Genomic DNA, 14,773 nt, shown 5'->3' with positions numbered 1-14,773 from the left:
CTATATGTTCATGTAATCATTAAACAATGTAAGTCGCTGAACCCTTGGAAGTCTGAGAAAGGATTGCTTCAGAGTGGGAACTCAATATTAAAGTCTGTGTAGGTAAAAATTATACAGGTTAAACAAATTATACAGATGGTTTTACGTAATTCTGATGAAACAAAGTGACGGTTTAATTTTGGATGTTTTGTCCAAGTACACCTGCATATAAAGCCATGTTGTACATCATAGCAATTCGGTGTATACTGCCAACATATTTTGACCTTGGCCAAGGAAGAGCATGGACATTCCATGGAGATTAAAGCTCTCTGCTCCATACACCTTGCACCGCATGTGCCGCTGTGGGCGCTCAGTTTACCTCACCGCCACCACTAGAGAAGCTTGACCTATGGAGCCTGTGCTACCCACGTAGGCTTGTTTTGACTTCAGGTCTCGCCACTGAGGTTCTTGCGCGGACCTATAATCAGCACTCATCAGTTGGGTCGGTTTACGGTTAGAATCATGATGAACATACTTCAGATAAAAAGAATACATATGCATAACTTCGTACCTCATCACCGTGACCTTGCCCTCATCACCGTGACCTTGTCATTGTTCAAGATTTTTGTGCTTTGCTAGGGGTGGCAGTGATGTAAAGCGAACGTTGGGAGCGACATATGCGTTGTAAGGATTATGTCTCTGCTCATCATCGTCAAAATAAACCCTCATTCTTCCCACTCACTCATCTGCGATCGGTTCAAACCGTGTAAATATGAATTATACTGAAACTAATACTTAAAATGCAATTAGCAAACCAGAAATTTGCACTATAAGCTTGCCCATCAATCGAATTGCTTTGTTACGAAGTCAACAGCTTAACAAGAAATGAGAAATTAGAAAATTTCCAAAATCCCTTGTGACGCCTATCTGGCATTTTCCTCGTCTATTACAAAAATCCCAATTCCCTCTTTCTATTAAGGAATATCTTCTCTGATGTTCTAGTGTCGGTGTTAGGTTAACTCTCCCAACAGATTCAATAAATTAACGAGAATGTTCAATCCGGGTAATTACCGGTGGTTAAACCAGCCAGCTGATCCTGTGCAAATCGTCTTACCTTAACTACCTCTAACTGAATTAGGTAGAGTGGCTTCCGTTGTAGGCGTCTTCAGCAAAGACTGGGAATGATTTCACTCGTGAAAAGACATTTTTCCCGTTTCGTCTCATAGCCGATTGGCAACAAGGTCAAGATTGACAAATAAAAAGTGGCAAAAAGAATTTTCGCCCAAAAGAAAGATCTAACGCATTATGTCTTCAAAAGCTGTCAAATCCAACTCTCACTGGTTCGACTGTCTACGTTAGGAGATTTGTCAGGTACCAGGTCAAGGGCGATGGTTTTTGACTAGGTATATATACTGGTTAGTTGCCTTTCCTTTCGCATTTAGAACGGTATAGCGAATTTTGCTTATAAGGTTAAGTCTGAAATGAAGTGGTTGCTCATTGTTCACAAAAATAGGGACACAGTGATTTCACGGAGAGCATCTTGTAAATTCTTAAAACTATTTATTGAATAATTATTGTTTGTGTGTCAGAACCCCACCATTGTCATATACGCTATCGCGAGCTTTCGTCCATTGATTCCACTAGTATTGTAAGATTTCAAAGTCATAATCAAAACATGTTTTCGCGTTTTTTCTGCTGAATAATCATCGACTCGATTTGATAACATTAAATTAATGAGTAAGCATGACTTTGGCAATGTTTCAGCCATATGGTGGTGAGGTCAATTAATAATACACCCAAACTCAAATACCGTGTTTCTATGATTCCGCTGACTGAGGTCGAATGTCATCATAGTAATTTATATGATGCTTGGCAAACCAACTGGATAGCAATATGTCAGCACGTGGAGCATTTTCTTAGAAAGCAGAGTTTGTGTCTGGTGGCAGATTAATTTGAGTTCGTACATGCAGGGAGACAGAGAGAAAGCCTGGCGAGCGAACGGTAATCTGACGGCACCAGAAAACACACCACCTCTTGACGGATTCACTATGTGCGTTTTTCACGACAATTTAACGACAATACTGCTTAATTATTCATGTTGTAGAGAGAAAACACGCCAGTGACACGCTGTGAAGAATCGCAGGTTCTCTGTTATCTGTCACAAATCCCAGAGTAAACAGATCAACCTCTCATAATGGAACTCCTATTACTACTTCAAACTACAAGCTAAAACCATGTGTAAATTAGTAAGTTCTGAACACAACGACAGAGAACGTTGCTCAGTTGTTCAATGAGCAGCTAAACACGTTTGGAACGTTTGTGTATAAATAATACAAACCATTAAAAATGATTTGTAGAGTTACATTAATTAGACGCAAAAAAGACAATGATTTGAATTTTTAACAAGTGACAAGTTCCGGACCATCAAGTCTGTTTGATTGTTTGCATGCGGCAGGTTTTAACGTCGCTTCCATGCACCATAATTTCGCCATACCAGGCCGGTCTCACTATGACCAACAAATTATGGTGTTGCCTCACTGCAACACCCTGTCACCAGACATGATGCAATGTCCTTCACATAACAACCGTAATCCATAAATCTGACAAGGTACAGAACTGTACACAGGAATGCTGAGAGTCGACAAACAAATTGAAAAGAAAGCCAAATGATGTTGTCTTGAGGGAAACCAATCTCAGGATTGAACTATTATACCTTGCTAACGAGGCGGACGCTCTCCATCACCGCATTGCGGTTTGAAAGATTGTGTCATAAAGCCCAGAATCCGTACAACTGACTGGCGTGATAGATAACCTTGCAGGCAGCAAGAAGTAATTTACATTTTGCGCATATGTTATAGCGTTTTTTCCTTCTGTAAGTGTACCGTCTGCATAGCTCGAATGACACATTATACATACGGGGATTGTTAGAATATCGGGATATTGATTTCTAAAACCCTAACTTTGCATAGCTTCCTGTTGTAGAGATAACATCTTTAATATTTTCGTCCAATGAAAACTGTCTTCACGCCGAGAGCACGTGCTCAGCCAACAGCTGTTCGCATACATACGCTGAAAAACAAGTCCCCCTAATCAACATAAAACAGCAACCAAAGCCAGCTGTAAAATGCAAATATAAGAACTATAAACCGTAATCCGTTCCTGCCTTCCATATCCTTACATACCAGATTATGTGGGCAATCCATCAATACACAGGTTGACTTTTATTGTAAATTTTTCTGCCTACGCCGAAATGCAGACATCAACACATAAAGGCTCCTTTCCGAAATCCTGACTGATTTATTTACAATATGCATCATTGAATGTTCTGAGAAACACAGCCGAAGAAATAACAATAGAAATTTTAGATTCATCATCATCTGTTAAACCACTGAAAGCTGCCCCAGAATAGTTCACCTTGGTTTATATTTCGCATTTACGCATCTTAGTTTATTTTCCGAAATGTTCAAATTATTGAATTATTGTAAGGTGCATTGGTTTATGGTGCGTTTCTAAATGGTGTTTTACCGACAACAACGAATCTATTCTATCTTCGAAAAAAATGATTCTGTGCACCTTTTCTGCAAGAAAAATAATTCTGTACATTTGACGTCAGTGAGTCTTGCTTTGTTCAGCCAATATGGTTCATGGGGCATACGACTAAAATAAAACCTTTGACTATTAAATTTTGCGCCCAAATATAACAAAACAAAACAAACGTAAAACACATGGTATAATGGCTACCTGATACAGTCTGTCAGTGATGTTTTATTTTTCTTTGCCTTATGTATATACGTACTTTAACATGTATGTATATATGCTTGTGCGTTCATTACATTTTTCTGTATTTTTCTCTGTACACGTGTGCATGCTCTGTACCCTTCTGATTGCTTTGTACACTTCTGATTGCTCTGTACACTTGTGCATGCTCAGTACACTTCTGATTGCTCTGTACTTCTGCATGCTCTGTACACTTTCGTATGCTGTGTACACTTCTGCGTGCTAAGTACACTTCCGCATGCTGTGTATATTTTTACATGCTGTGTATACTTTTGCCTGTCCTCTATACTGCTTCAAGCTCTGTACACTTCTGCATGCTGTGTATACTTATACATGCTCTTTATACTTCTGCCAGTCCTCTATACTGCTTCAAGCTCTGTACACTTCTGCATGCTGTGTATACTTATACATGCTCTGTATACTTCTGCCAGTCCTCTATACTGTTTCAAGCTCTGCACACTTCTGCATGTCGTGTATACTTTTACATGCTCTCTAGGCCTATACTTCTGCCTGTACTTTATATGCTGCAAGCTCTGAATACATCTGCATGTTGTGTTTACTGCCCTCAGCTCTGTACACTCCTGGATGTGGTGTTTACTGCTTCTAGCTCTGTATATTCCTGCATGTTGTATATACTTCTACATGTGTACTTCTTGTTCTCTATACAGCTTCATGTTCTGTATACTTCTACATGTTGTGAATACTTCTTGGATTCCGTATACTTTTGCCTGCTCTCTTTACTGCTTCAAGTTCTGTATACCTCGGCTTGTTTTCTATACTGCTGCAAGCTCTGTACACATCTTCATTTTGTGTTTACGGCTTCAAGTTCAATATACTTTTGCATTTTGTGTTTTCGTCAGAGCAGCCCAGGCACGCTAACATTAATCGCAAATTTTTATCCGTCAACTACCGCGATTCTTCTCACAAAAACAACAACTTGGTACTAAAGCTTCAGAAGACCAAATGGCAACACATGCGGACTGACCTTTCCTCGTATTCACTGGGATGACAGAACGGTACGATGGAGGAAGATGTCAACCCATTAAGCCTGCATACCGGTGTACACATGACACCACCGTTCTGTGGGGAAGTATATAGGGTTACAATAGAAGGCCCAAACAATAAGAATTCTTCAGCACATATTTGTAGTCAGCCTAACAATCCCAAATAGGCATATTAACATTAAAGGTCATCCTACAATTTATCAGGACATGATAATTTCATGTTAGTGTGGATCGTAGCCGAGCCAACGTAAACACACACATAGCCCCACCGTAAAGCTCCAGGGAGACATGTTTCTGTTACAAACAAAGCGATCACGTGAGACTGGTGAATTTCGTATTCTTTTCCTTTTTACACCAAGATACTTTTTATTTACTTATTTATTTATTTATTTATTTATTTATATGATGAATATGACTACGTGGTGAGTAGATGTTCCCGTACAAGACCTAAATTGCAAATTACATAGGCACCCTAACGACAACAACACATTGAAGTCTAACGTCAAAGAAATTGCATCCTTCCCACAAAAATCTTCCACCATTCACGAAACGATAACTTTCCTACGGTGGGTTTCACGTCAGCATTTTTATGTGCTGTTTATCAAAGTACATCAGTTGCCACTGAAGTGCACGTTCAGGTCATGTGTAATATGGAAATGTTTCTTGGTATGACAAAGTTTGGCTTAAGGACGCCAGCAGCATGTTTGTATAAAGCATTTCATGGCTTTCGTATGGCTTTAAAGCGTTTCATCAAAATATGCTGGGATTTTGGCAAAACCCATTTTCTTGATGGGACACATTGGTATGAACGCTTCGTGGTTTTGACCATCATGATTAGGCTTTGCTACATCCTACCAAAGGTGTAACGGTAGGCTCAGCCAAAACTGAGAAAACATGTTTACTTGAAACGATACGCTCTCATTTGTGCATGTTTTGATAACATTCTAGAATGTAATGTAAAATTTACGTGGACGAATCCTTGTTTTCTGGAACATTCTGTACAGGTAGCGAGAACATATACCCAGCTGTGCAAGGACGGGTGACATGCAGTTATCGGGTGACTGTGTAGCATAGGATGAAAACATGTCAGCTGGCGATCTTATCTTGGGCTTTATAGGTGGATGATGTCGACCTTGCGATATACTAACGTCTGTCAACGCTTTCTTCAAACTCCTTGTGCGCTAGCATGAACGATTTAGTCTAAATCAGGGCTTCATAATTACCATATATGTGGTGCTGTTTGCGGACTCTGTTCTCGCTTTGGGATATGTCCTCACCACGATATCGCTGAAATGCCGTCAAAGAAGTGTTAAATCCCAATCAATCAACCATTAATACCGTGCTGCTTCGCTTGTCGCTCAGCACTGAGAGGTTAGAGCAAGGAAATATGACTTGTTGGCACGGTGTCAGTATAATGTTACTGGGTGGGGTGTCATGTTTGGTGTCTTCGGCATGATGATTCAGTTGCGGCAGCACTTTGGAGGCATGGACTCGCTTTATAACACAATACATGTACACACACCTAATGACTCCTCGACGTCATATGACTGGAAAAAAGTACGACGTTAAACCTCAAACTTACACACATACATACATACATACATACACACATACACACATACGAAATAATACCGTTTGGATTTTATACTGGATTGGCCTTTGGAACTGCTGACGGCTTTTTCTTTGGCCCTTCTCGGGACGACATGTATATATTTGTGCATGCTTGACTAAACTGAAAATGTTTACTAAAGTATACATCAGTAAAACTGAGCTATGTGTAAAAAAAACATAGTGATTTGCAAAATACATGGTTGACTTGACGGCAGAAATTGTTCACTTCGATAGAATATTTATTTATTTATTTATTTATTTATTGTTTTACGCCGAGTATTTCTTTTAAACGAGAGGAAACCTGCGGCCATCCGCAAGTTGCTAGCAATGCTTCCCACGTATGTCCAGAGAGCAAGCTAGCATGAGTTGGATTTGAATTCACAGGAAGAGAACTCCTTGAAACCATCTGCAGCTGATTACAAATTCAGTTATGCAAATTACAGGAAAACAAAGTACTGTGGTGATTTTGTAAGGCTAACTTGCGGGATAGAATTGTTGGTTAAATTTTTTCCGTCAGTATGGATATCCAAGGCGTCAGCTTAAAGCATGCGTTTCCTGACACTGTTTCTTAAAAACTGAAAGACATGATACCTCTAAATGACAAGTCTATGTAGTTATAACACTGCACCAAACGTACAGTTTCAAACCAGGGATACTTCTTCAACAATGTACAGGTTACTCGCTTTAGAAAGTTAAATGATGTTCCAATGTGTTGTAATGTAAGCAAGTTAACAAAGGCGTTGCAGTTTATTAGGGAACAATTCCCACACAGTAATTAGGATCCAGACGCTGTAAAGAATTTGTTCATTCCTGCTTCTCCGCTTACAGTTTGTTGGCAAACTGAACAATAGTCAATCCAGCTTGGACCTCAGTCGCCACTTCGCAGAAGAATGTAGCACATAACCATGACACGGCCCAGTTGTTCAAAACCGACTTAATACCAAATTTAACTTTAAGCCAAATCTTCGATTTTGTACTTAGCTCCAGCAAAAATTGTACAACTGTAGTTTAAATGTAAACTAAATCTGCTGCTGTTATTCTTTGACTTTGAACAACTGCATTGGCTGCTGAGTTTGGCTAAAATTTTAAATATAAAATATGACTTAATACCAGTATTAACTAATACACCTTCGAACAAGTGGACCCAAAACTCATCCCTCCCATATTTTAATATAACGTGAATATGTTGTGCAAGTACATAGGTAAAGATCGTCACTGAGGATCCAAGGGAATATACCTCTAAATCGTAGTGCTGGATAAAGGATTCAAGGGTGCAGATTTGGCATGCCCTCGTAGGTAATGAATTTAGGTAATGAATTTAGGTAATAAAGCCCGACAAGTATTTAGAGATGAAACGTGGTACGTACGGCACAGACACACCGGTGTCCTGGGGGTAGAAACTTACGACGTAAGATCTTGTTATGGTCGCCAGCATAACCATTTGAAACATACGCGTATTAACCATTAATACACAATACTAGCGAAGCGTGTCCACATTTTAATCGGATATATGAAGGCTGTATATGGCATATGACATAATCTCTAGATCAAATGTCAATGTCAATATTTTAAGTCAGCCAAGTATACATGTAAAAACCGTTCGGATGGACAAGTCTCATAAGGTTATATAATGAAAAAAAGGAGTCCCATTTTTTTATAAACCGTACAAGAAAACGTTAACGAACAGTGCACATTAACATGAGAACAGCACGGTTGAGGGTAGCCCAATCCAAAATGGCGTCGACATGAGTTTAATTGGGCCAATTGTAAGCCAGTATAATGACATTTAAATCAGCGGGATAAATGCCTTCATCATCAGCTCAGATAAATCTCCGCACCACCTCTGTGGGCGCAGCTCCTTCGCAATGGATCTGAAAAACGGTTATTGACAGATATGCGGGTATCTAACCGTCACTTAAACCGCCTGTAGGTTGGTCTGATTCTAAATTACTGTGCACTTGAATTACCACTAACTACACCGTCTGATAAGGGAGTGTGTCTAAATCTGCACCGTATAAACACAACAGAGAGCTGCTATAGTACACTACACAGAGTCTGACAGTAAGAGCCTTCGCCAGTTTTGGTGCAAAAATATATACTCCTATAATTGACATTTGATTATTATGATATAGTGTTACAAGGAATGTAGGCCTAAATACATTTTGTTGTAGGGAATTCGTGACGACGGCATGAATAAAACCTCAAAATATGCAAGATCCAAGATGTTATTAACTAATATTAACTTTCCTCCTGTTTTTATTGTGAACGTACAAGTAAACTTTTTGTGAAAAAAGACGTCAGATAATAAATCTGCGTATACTTATTTTAGTTGGTAAGTTATATTGCTATATATCCCTATCCAACTATCCAACCCCCCCCCCCCCCCCCAACTTGTATAGGGCAGTGAGACATGCATGCGTGGTTCGTCACTGGAATATTTAATACCTTGTCCACTTGATGTAAGGCTATATAAAGCTGTGGTCAGTTTAACAGGCCACATATTGTGAATATCCCGGTTGTTATGTATGACTATTTAACGTTTTCATGTACTGTTAGTCTGCGGACCTTTGTGAAAGCATAACAGGCTTTGTTATATGTGTACAGCGCGGACCGGATCGAAAGCACCTTGTTCAATGCTTCGTTTATTTCATTGGCTGTTAATTCTGTGTTTAAGAATAGTTGAATCCACCTGGAACGTATATAAGCCGTGTTTTCTGTGCAGAGAGGAGGTATTTTTGCTGCCTCCACTGAGAGCCAGGAGAGTGTGCGACGCTCTCGTATCGAGTCCATTATATTGATATGAGCTGGTGATGCCAGTTTCGTTTGGGAGGACAGATTTCTTTGCCGGCACCGTTTGTGTACCACAGTTGTACTGATGTCTGGTTTAAGTGAATTTCTGCGGAAGTCAAGTTTATTGGTGTTCGGATCTTTATTATGATTATACAGTGTTGACTGTGTAATTTGTTTAACACGCTGACCTCACCTGACCGACAAGGTCGTCACGGACTCTAAACTGAAGTTTTCAGTTTTGCAAAGGACGTTCGTTCTGCCACAAGGTGACATTACTCTACGTCTCTGAACGGCTCGTTTGTGAGTTTCTGCAGGAGCTGTGACTGTTCTGAAATGGATTATACCTCCATGCCTGGATTTACCCTGTGTTGTGCTCTGCGGGTGTGACGTCATTCAAAGGCTTGACTGTTCCAGTTCTGTGTAACCTGTGTACTGTGTTCGCGTTCGCTAACCTAGCGAAGTACCTGACTGGGACAATTTCTGACTTGTGTGAATTGTGTGTTTATCCCATGGTCTTTACGTTGGATCTCCTGGAATACGTTCCTTGGGATGCAAAGGTAAACTGGAAACTTTTAAAGACCGGTGATACTGATGTGTATGTTTTTTATGTTGTTGTTGTTGAACTGTCTGTAAAACTGTACGTCTCATTTTATATATATAGCATTGTTTACATTGTAATATTGAGTCACTGAGTCTGTTTTCTATTGCTGTTTTCAATACCGTAACATGGTCCACTCACCAGAGATACTCTCCCCATCTTCTCTTCCACGTTTTACAAAAAATACTGTAGGGATTCAAGGGTACAAGAAACGTTTGATTTCTTAATACGATGTTGCCCGACATATAAAACAACAAAAGAGTTTATTAGCTTTATTCAGGGGGCGTAAAAATGGCCATAAACTATAGTTTTCCTATGGCCTCGGCGATCGGGCCGGAAATTAAAGACGAAGAAATTACTAAAAATAAAGTATTTATCAGATGAAAGGCCTTTGAACACTGTCCTGGAAAATAGTTATTGTGATTTATTTATTTAGAGTTGTTCTAACCGACTAAAATCCATTTAAAACACAGGATTCTATGGTGGTGTGTTAGGGCCCAGAGCGTATCAGTGACGTCAAAGGAATGTTTTTTGCTTCAAATAGTTCGTTTTAATGTCCATCCATGCATAGCTATAAATGAAAATGCATTCTGAAGTGACATTACTGGTCCCAATATGGTCAGAAAAGTTGCCACAGCCCTGGCACTATTGTGCTTTATCTGATACATTCCAACGTTAAGGCAAACGTGCTGGGGATCTAGATGTTTTAATATCCATCGTAATCGGTAGACGGTGGTGTCGACCTAGGCCTCGACACGGACACACGGATATCGGCCGCTAACCATAATGGATGTCAATAATCGCAAGACCAATTTCCAAAACAACGTTCAACACAAACCAACATAGAATTGAGAGAGTATACATAGATTAAGACATTAAGATGGATTTATGAGATGCAGTGTCATAAATGGAAAAGAGAAGCAGTCAGCGGTGATGACAGAAAGACGCAAGCTATGTTCTAGACGAATGAATTCAATGATGCGGGAAACACACAAGGATTGTTCTAGGTGAATGAAATTAATCGGTATCTAAACCGTGTGCCATGCTAGGATAGCTATGCCGTCATACGAGTTATAACTCAAAAATATTTTATGCTTGAACTTTCACCAAGATTCTCTGATTTGAACCCAACATAAAAAAAATGAAGCTACCGAGTTTCCCCTGTCGTAAAACTCTAATGCGAAGGCGCTTGGCTCTAAACTTTATATGGTACGCAATAACGTTAACCGGGCTGATTTTGTTATAGAGAATTTATAAAGTCTCTTTAATTTCTGGTGAAAACTGTCCTCTGTTTGACCATTTAATATTTAACCTCTTTATGGGACACACTATATGTGTGAGGTAAATGGAAAATCAGTTAGTTGTAGGAGCTATTTATTGTCATTTAGGTGAATATTGTCCTCGGCTGTAGAGTACTCAATATTAAATCTTTTCATAACACCCAGTGATTTTCATGCGGACAGATTGTTTTTATTAAGAAAATGCATTATCTCTTTAGTGCGTAAGCTATTGTGCCAAGACTGCTTATGAGTGGATGTACATGTTTCAGTATCTTGAAACTACCGGTGTCCAAAGACCTCTCTTTATTGAGGTATATCTTGTGGGAACATACACGTGGGTGACACGGTGAACTGGATATATTGTTTTTGGTATAAAACCACGGTGTTAAAATTGACAAATCAATAAAATGTAAAGTCTTGCCCACAAAGCTGGAATTGAACTATACAGCTACATGGACATATTCTATCAGAAGACTGTTTTTGTCTTCAACCTACTTTACTCCGTTGTCCGATCATCAGTACCAAATATACAGACTTTTGGTTAACTTTTGGTTCACGTTTGTTGAACAACAAACGTCAGCCAATATTTAATTTAATTCGACACTGTCTGCTTAACAAAACTGTGGTGTTTCGTCATATACTAACGTCATACTGTACGTTTGTGTAACACTGTATGCAAATCTTGGAAGATTCACGGATTGCAGCTGGAAGAAAACTCAGTGTGATATCTTGTACATTTGCCTTCCTTGCCTTACTACTTAATTACTTCACATCCATCTTACGGATATACCATAAAGTATATATTCTTTTACTGCATAAGAAGAAATAAGCTAATAGGTGGACTGATGTCAGTCACAAAAAGAAGAATATGTTATATATATATGTTTAGATATATACAATGTACACTGGGTATATTAACGTACTGCTGCAAGGACTGTAGTTCACATGACGTGCCCTGAAACAGCGCTTACTTTGCGCCTTCAAACTTAACATTTCATGACCTTTACTTGTGATATTCTCTGTTTAAAATCTGTATGATATATTCACACTGGGCGTAACATACAGACCGCATATTCGTGTATACTGAAGTATACGTTTACAAGAACAACAGTACGTATAAACCCCTTTTATCGATAAGCAATTTGAAAATGCGTATCAACTATGAGAATTTAACATATGGGGTTAAATCCTGATAGCTAGTCAAGAGTTGAAGTGTGATGGACACAGTACAGTTTTGTACCATTGTACACAAAGTAGAGAATATCGAATGAATTGTTATATTACGACAAATCTGTCACAATTTGAACTTTTGAGGTCGTAAATTACGTATTTACGTATTTCTTACGACAACACTTAATTACTGAGTGTTATCGGATATTTTCTACAAATAGCATGGCTTTGTGGGAAAGACGCCTAATATAAAGCTGAATGGTGATGTTTTGACAAATTTTAACTACTGGTGATCATGTTCACAATTTATGAGCAGGTGCTAAATAGTATTTTTGACGATGTCTCTCACTTGGTTAGATACATAAATAAGTAGGAATTGTGACAATATAACTCACCTGGAGGAGAGCCATATGTTAAGCTCCACAGGAATATGGCACAGTACACGACAGATGTCCACGTAGAAACCGCTGTCAGTAAAATCGCCATGCTGGTCCGCCGCAAATAGTCCGCCAAGAGATGGCAGAGGTATTTCTACTGATCTAAACGTTCGACAGAAAGCGAACGATATCAACGTCTGTGGATAGGATGACTATATATAGTGACGTACGAAGACGCGTGTCATATACAGCATGGACGCCAGCAAAAACCGATATACGTTCATGTATGGTAAAATTGGTCCATTAAAGGCGTGTGCTACTGAAACCACGTGGGAAATGTACGGTCTGGAACGAGGAATTGGTCGCAGCAGCCGAAATGACCGCAGCTAAAATGTCAGCATGTATTTCGTGTCCACTTCTTGCTAGTTCCACACCTGGATGTATCGTCAATGGTTGACATGTGTCGTCCAGTATAAAACCTCACAGCCTATATCTACATCACACACTGCTCGGCTACTTTACGAAACTCAGGCCGACTGGCTACACACGTGCTACTATACCACCTCGGCTAAAACGATGGAATAAGGCTAGTTTAGGGGCCGGTGAACATCACGATATGCTTCCAAATGAAGTAGTCCTACGCGTCTGGTGATTGCTACTCTACCGTATGTTGGCCTCCTCCGTCACGGCGCGCAGTGATCAACATGTGTCGTCTGTCGGCCACACAAAAGCAAACGGCCTGACCTGCATAGAGGATGCGCACAGCTGTGCGCCGCGTAATTATATTGATTCCTTCAGTCATAATGGATTACCGTAAATCCCCGGAAAAACTCAAGCCTCGCTCTCACACACAATGCCTGACCACTCCCGAAAACCTATAAAAGCTATAATATATTCAAGCCAATGTTTATAATGATAATAAGAGATCCAATATGACGTTTTCCGAAATCAATTGATGCCGTTTTTTCCACTCTATTTAAAATACCCACTGCAGTATGATCTTGTATAACACATGTACGCTTTTGCTGACAATGTGTACCAGGCTTTCACAATAGTTCGGAATTATTTATGCGGATGTGGTAAATAATAGATTGTGGCAGTGGCCTACCGTTGATAATATCTCCCAGAGGTAACCCTTTTAGCCTGACCATGGATGACATTAGGCTGCGTGTCTGACAAAATCGACCCTATCCAATTAAAGGCGCGAGAGTGAGGATTGAACTTTCGCCGCTGTAGGGGTAGGGGCGAGCATGATTTCTTTTGGTAAATGAACGTATTTCTTAGGAAAAAGATTAAAAATCAAACTGAAAAAATATAGAGTTTGGAAATTACAATACAGGTAAATGTAATTTGATAGAATTTCTGACAGCTTCTCAAATGAGGATCATGGATAGGTGTGTATATATACAAATAGCATATGTCACTTTAATATCATCATATCAAGATATATTTAGATAAGTAAACAGTTATATTCTGCATGTTCTAAAAGACAATGCATATTTTTTTCTAGTTTGTATTGTCAGCGCCATAAAGACCTAGTAAAATTTCCCTGTGGAGTCACCAGCTGTCATCCTTGTTTCTGGACGCCTTGACAGCGGTGTGTTAAGGAATTATCTGTCTTGTAGGCCTCTGCAGGTGCCCGCGTTAGACCGCGTACACACGGTGATAACACGAGAGCTGCCAGGTGGTGGATGGGCCGTGTGGTCAATACGATTTGGCTGCTCGCTCCTCTTAGTCCTATACAGAGAATAGACACGCATTAAGGACTACATGTGTGCATGTAACCTCATACATTGTTATCATAAATATTGTATGTATACATGCAGACAATTGCTGTAATTTACACATTATAAGTGAACAAAGTAAATTGAAGCCTATATCAGTAAAGCCACATAAACGCTTACTCAAACATTTAGACTATGACGATATTGTATGTTTACATAATCTACGGATTGATATAAGCCCACACAAGGCCATACACGCGCACATTATTATAGCAAGAAGCACCGCCATGTCGTAGGTTATGCCTAATTCTGATAGGTATATGTATGCATGTATTTTGGGGATTTTACATCTCATTTATTGAGCAATTTTTCACTTATTCGACGACGAGGAGTCACAAGGTGTATACATATACACGTGCTGTGTCTTCTTGTGCCAGGGCGAGTCCATGCCGCCAAGGTGCTG

At 39.5% G+C, this 14,773-nt stretch overlaps 1 protein-coding gene across 2 annotated transcripts in view; it reads right to left on the bottom strand.

Annotated features, from left to right (window-relative positions):
• LOC135474916 (acid phosphatase type 7-like) overlaps positions 1-13,263 on the bottom strand; it is a 49,068-nt gene extending 35,805 nt beyond the window's left edge. For both annotated transcript variants that reach the window (XM_064754602.1, XM_064754601.1), the window contains exon 1: positions 12,605-13,263. In XM_064754602.1, the coding sequence (XP_064610672.1) occupies positions 12,605-12,695 (91 nt within the window). In that variant the 5' untranslated portion in view covers positions 12,696-13,263. The remainder of the gene's footprint in view (positions 1-12,604) is intronic.
• Positions 13,264-14,773: the final 1,510 nt, after the last annotated feature.

This window comes from Liolophura sinensis, chromosome 9, assembly GCF_032854445.1.
Source record: "Liolophura sinensis isolate JHLJ2023 chromosome 9, CUHK_Ljap_v2, whole genome shotgun sequence".
Lineage (NCBI taxonomy): Eukaryota > Metazoa > Mollusca > Polyplacophora > Chitonida > Chitonidae > Liolophura > Liolophura sinensis.
This window is presented reverse-complemented; position numbering and strand designations above follow the sequence as displayed.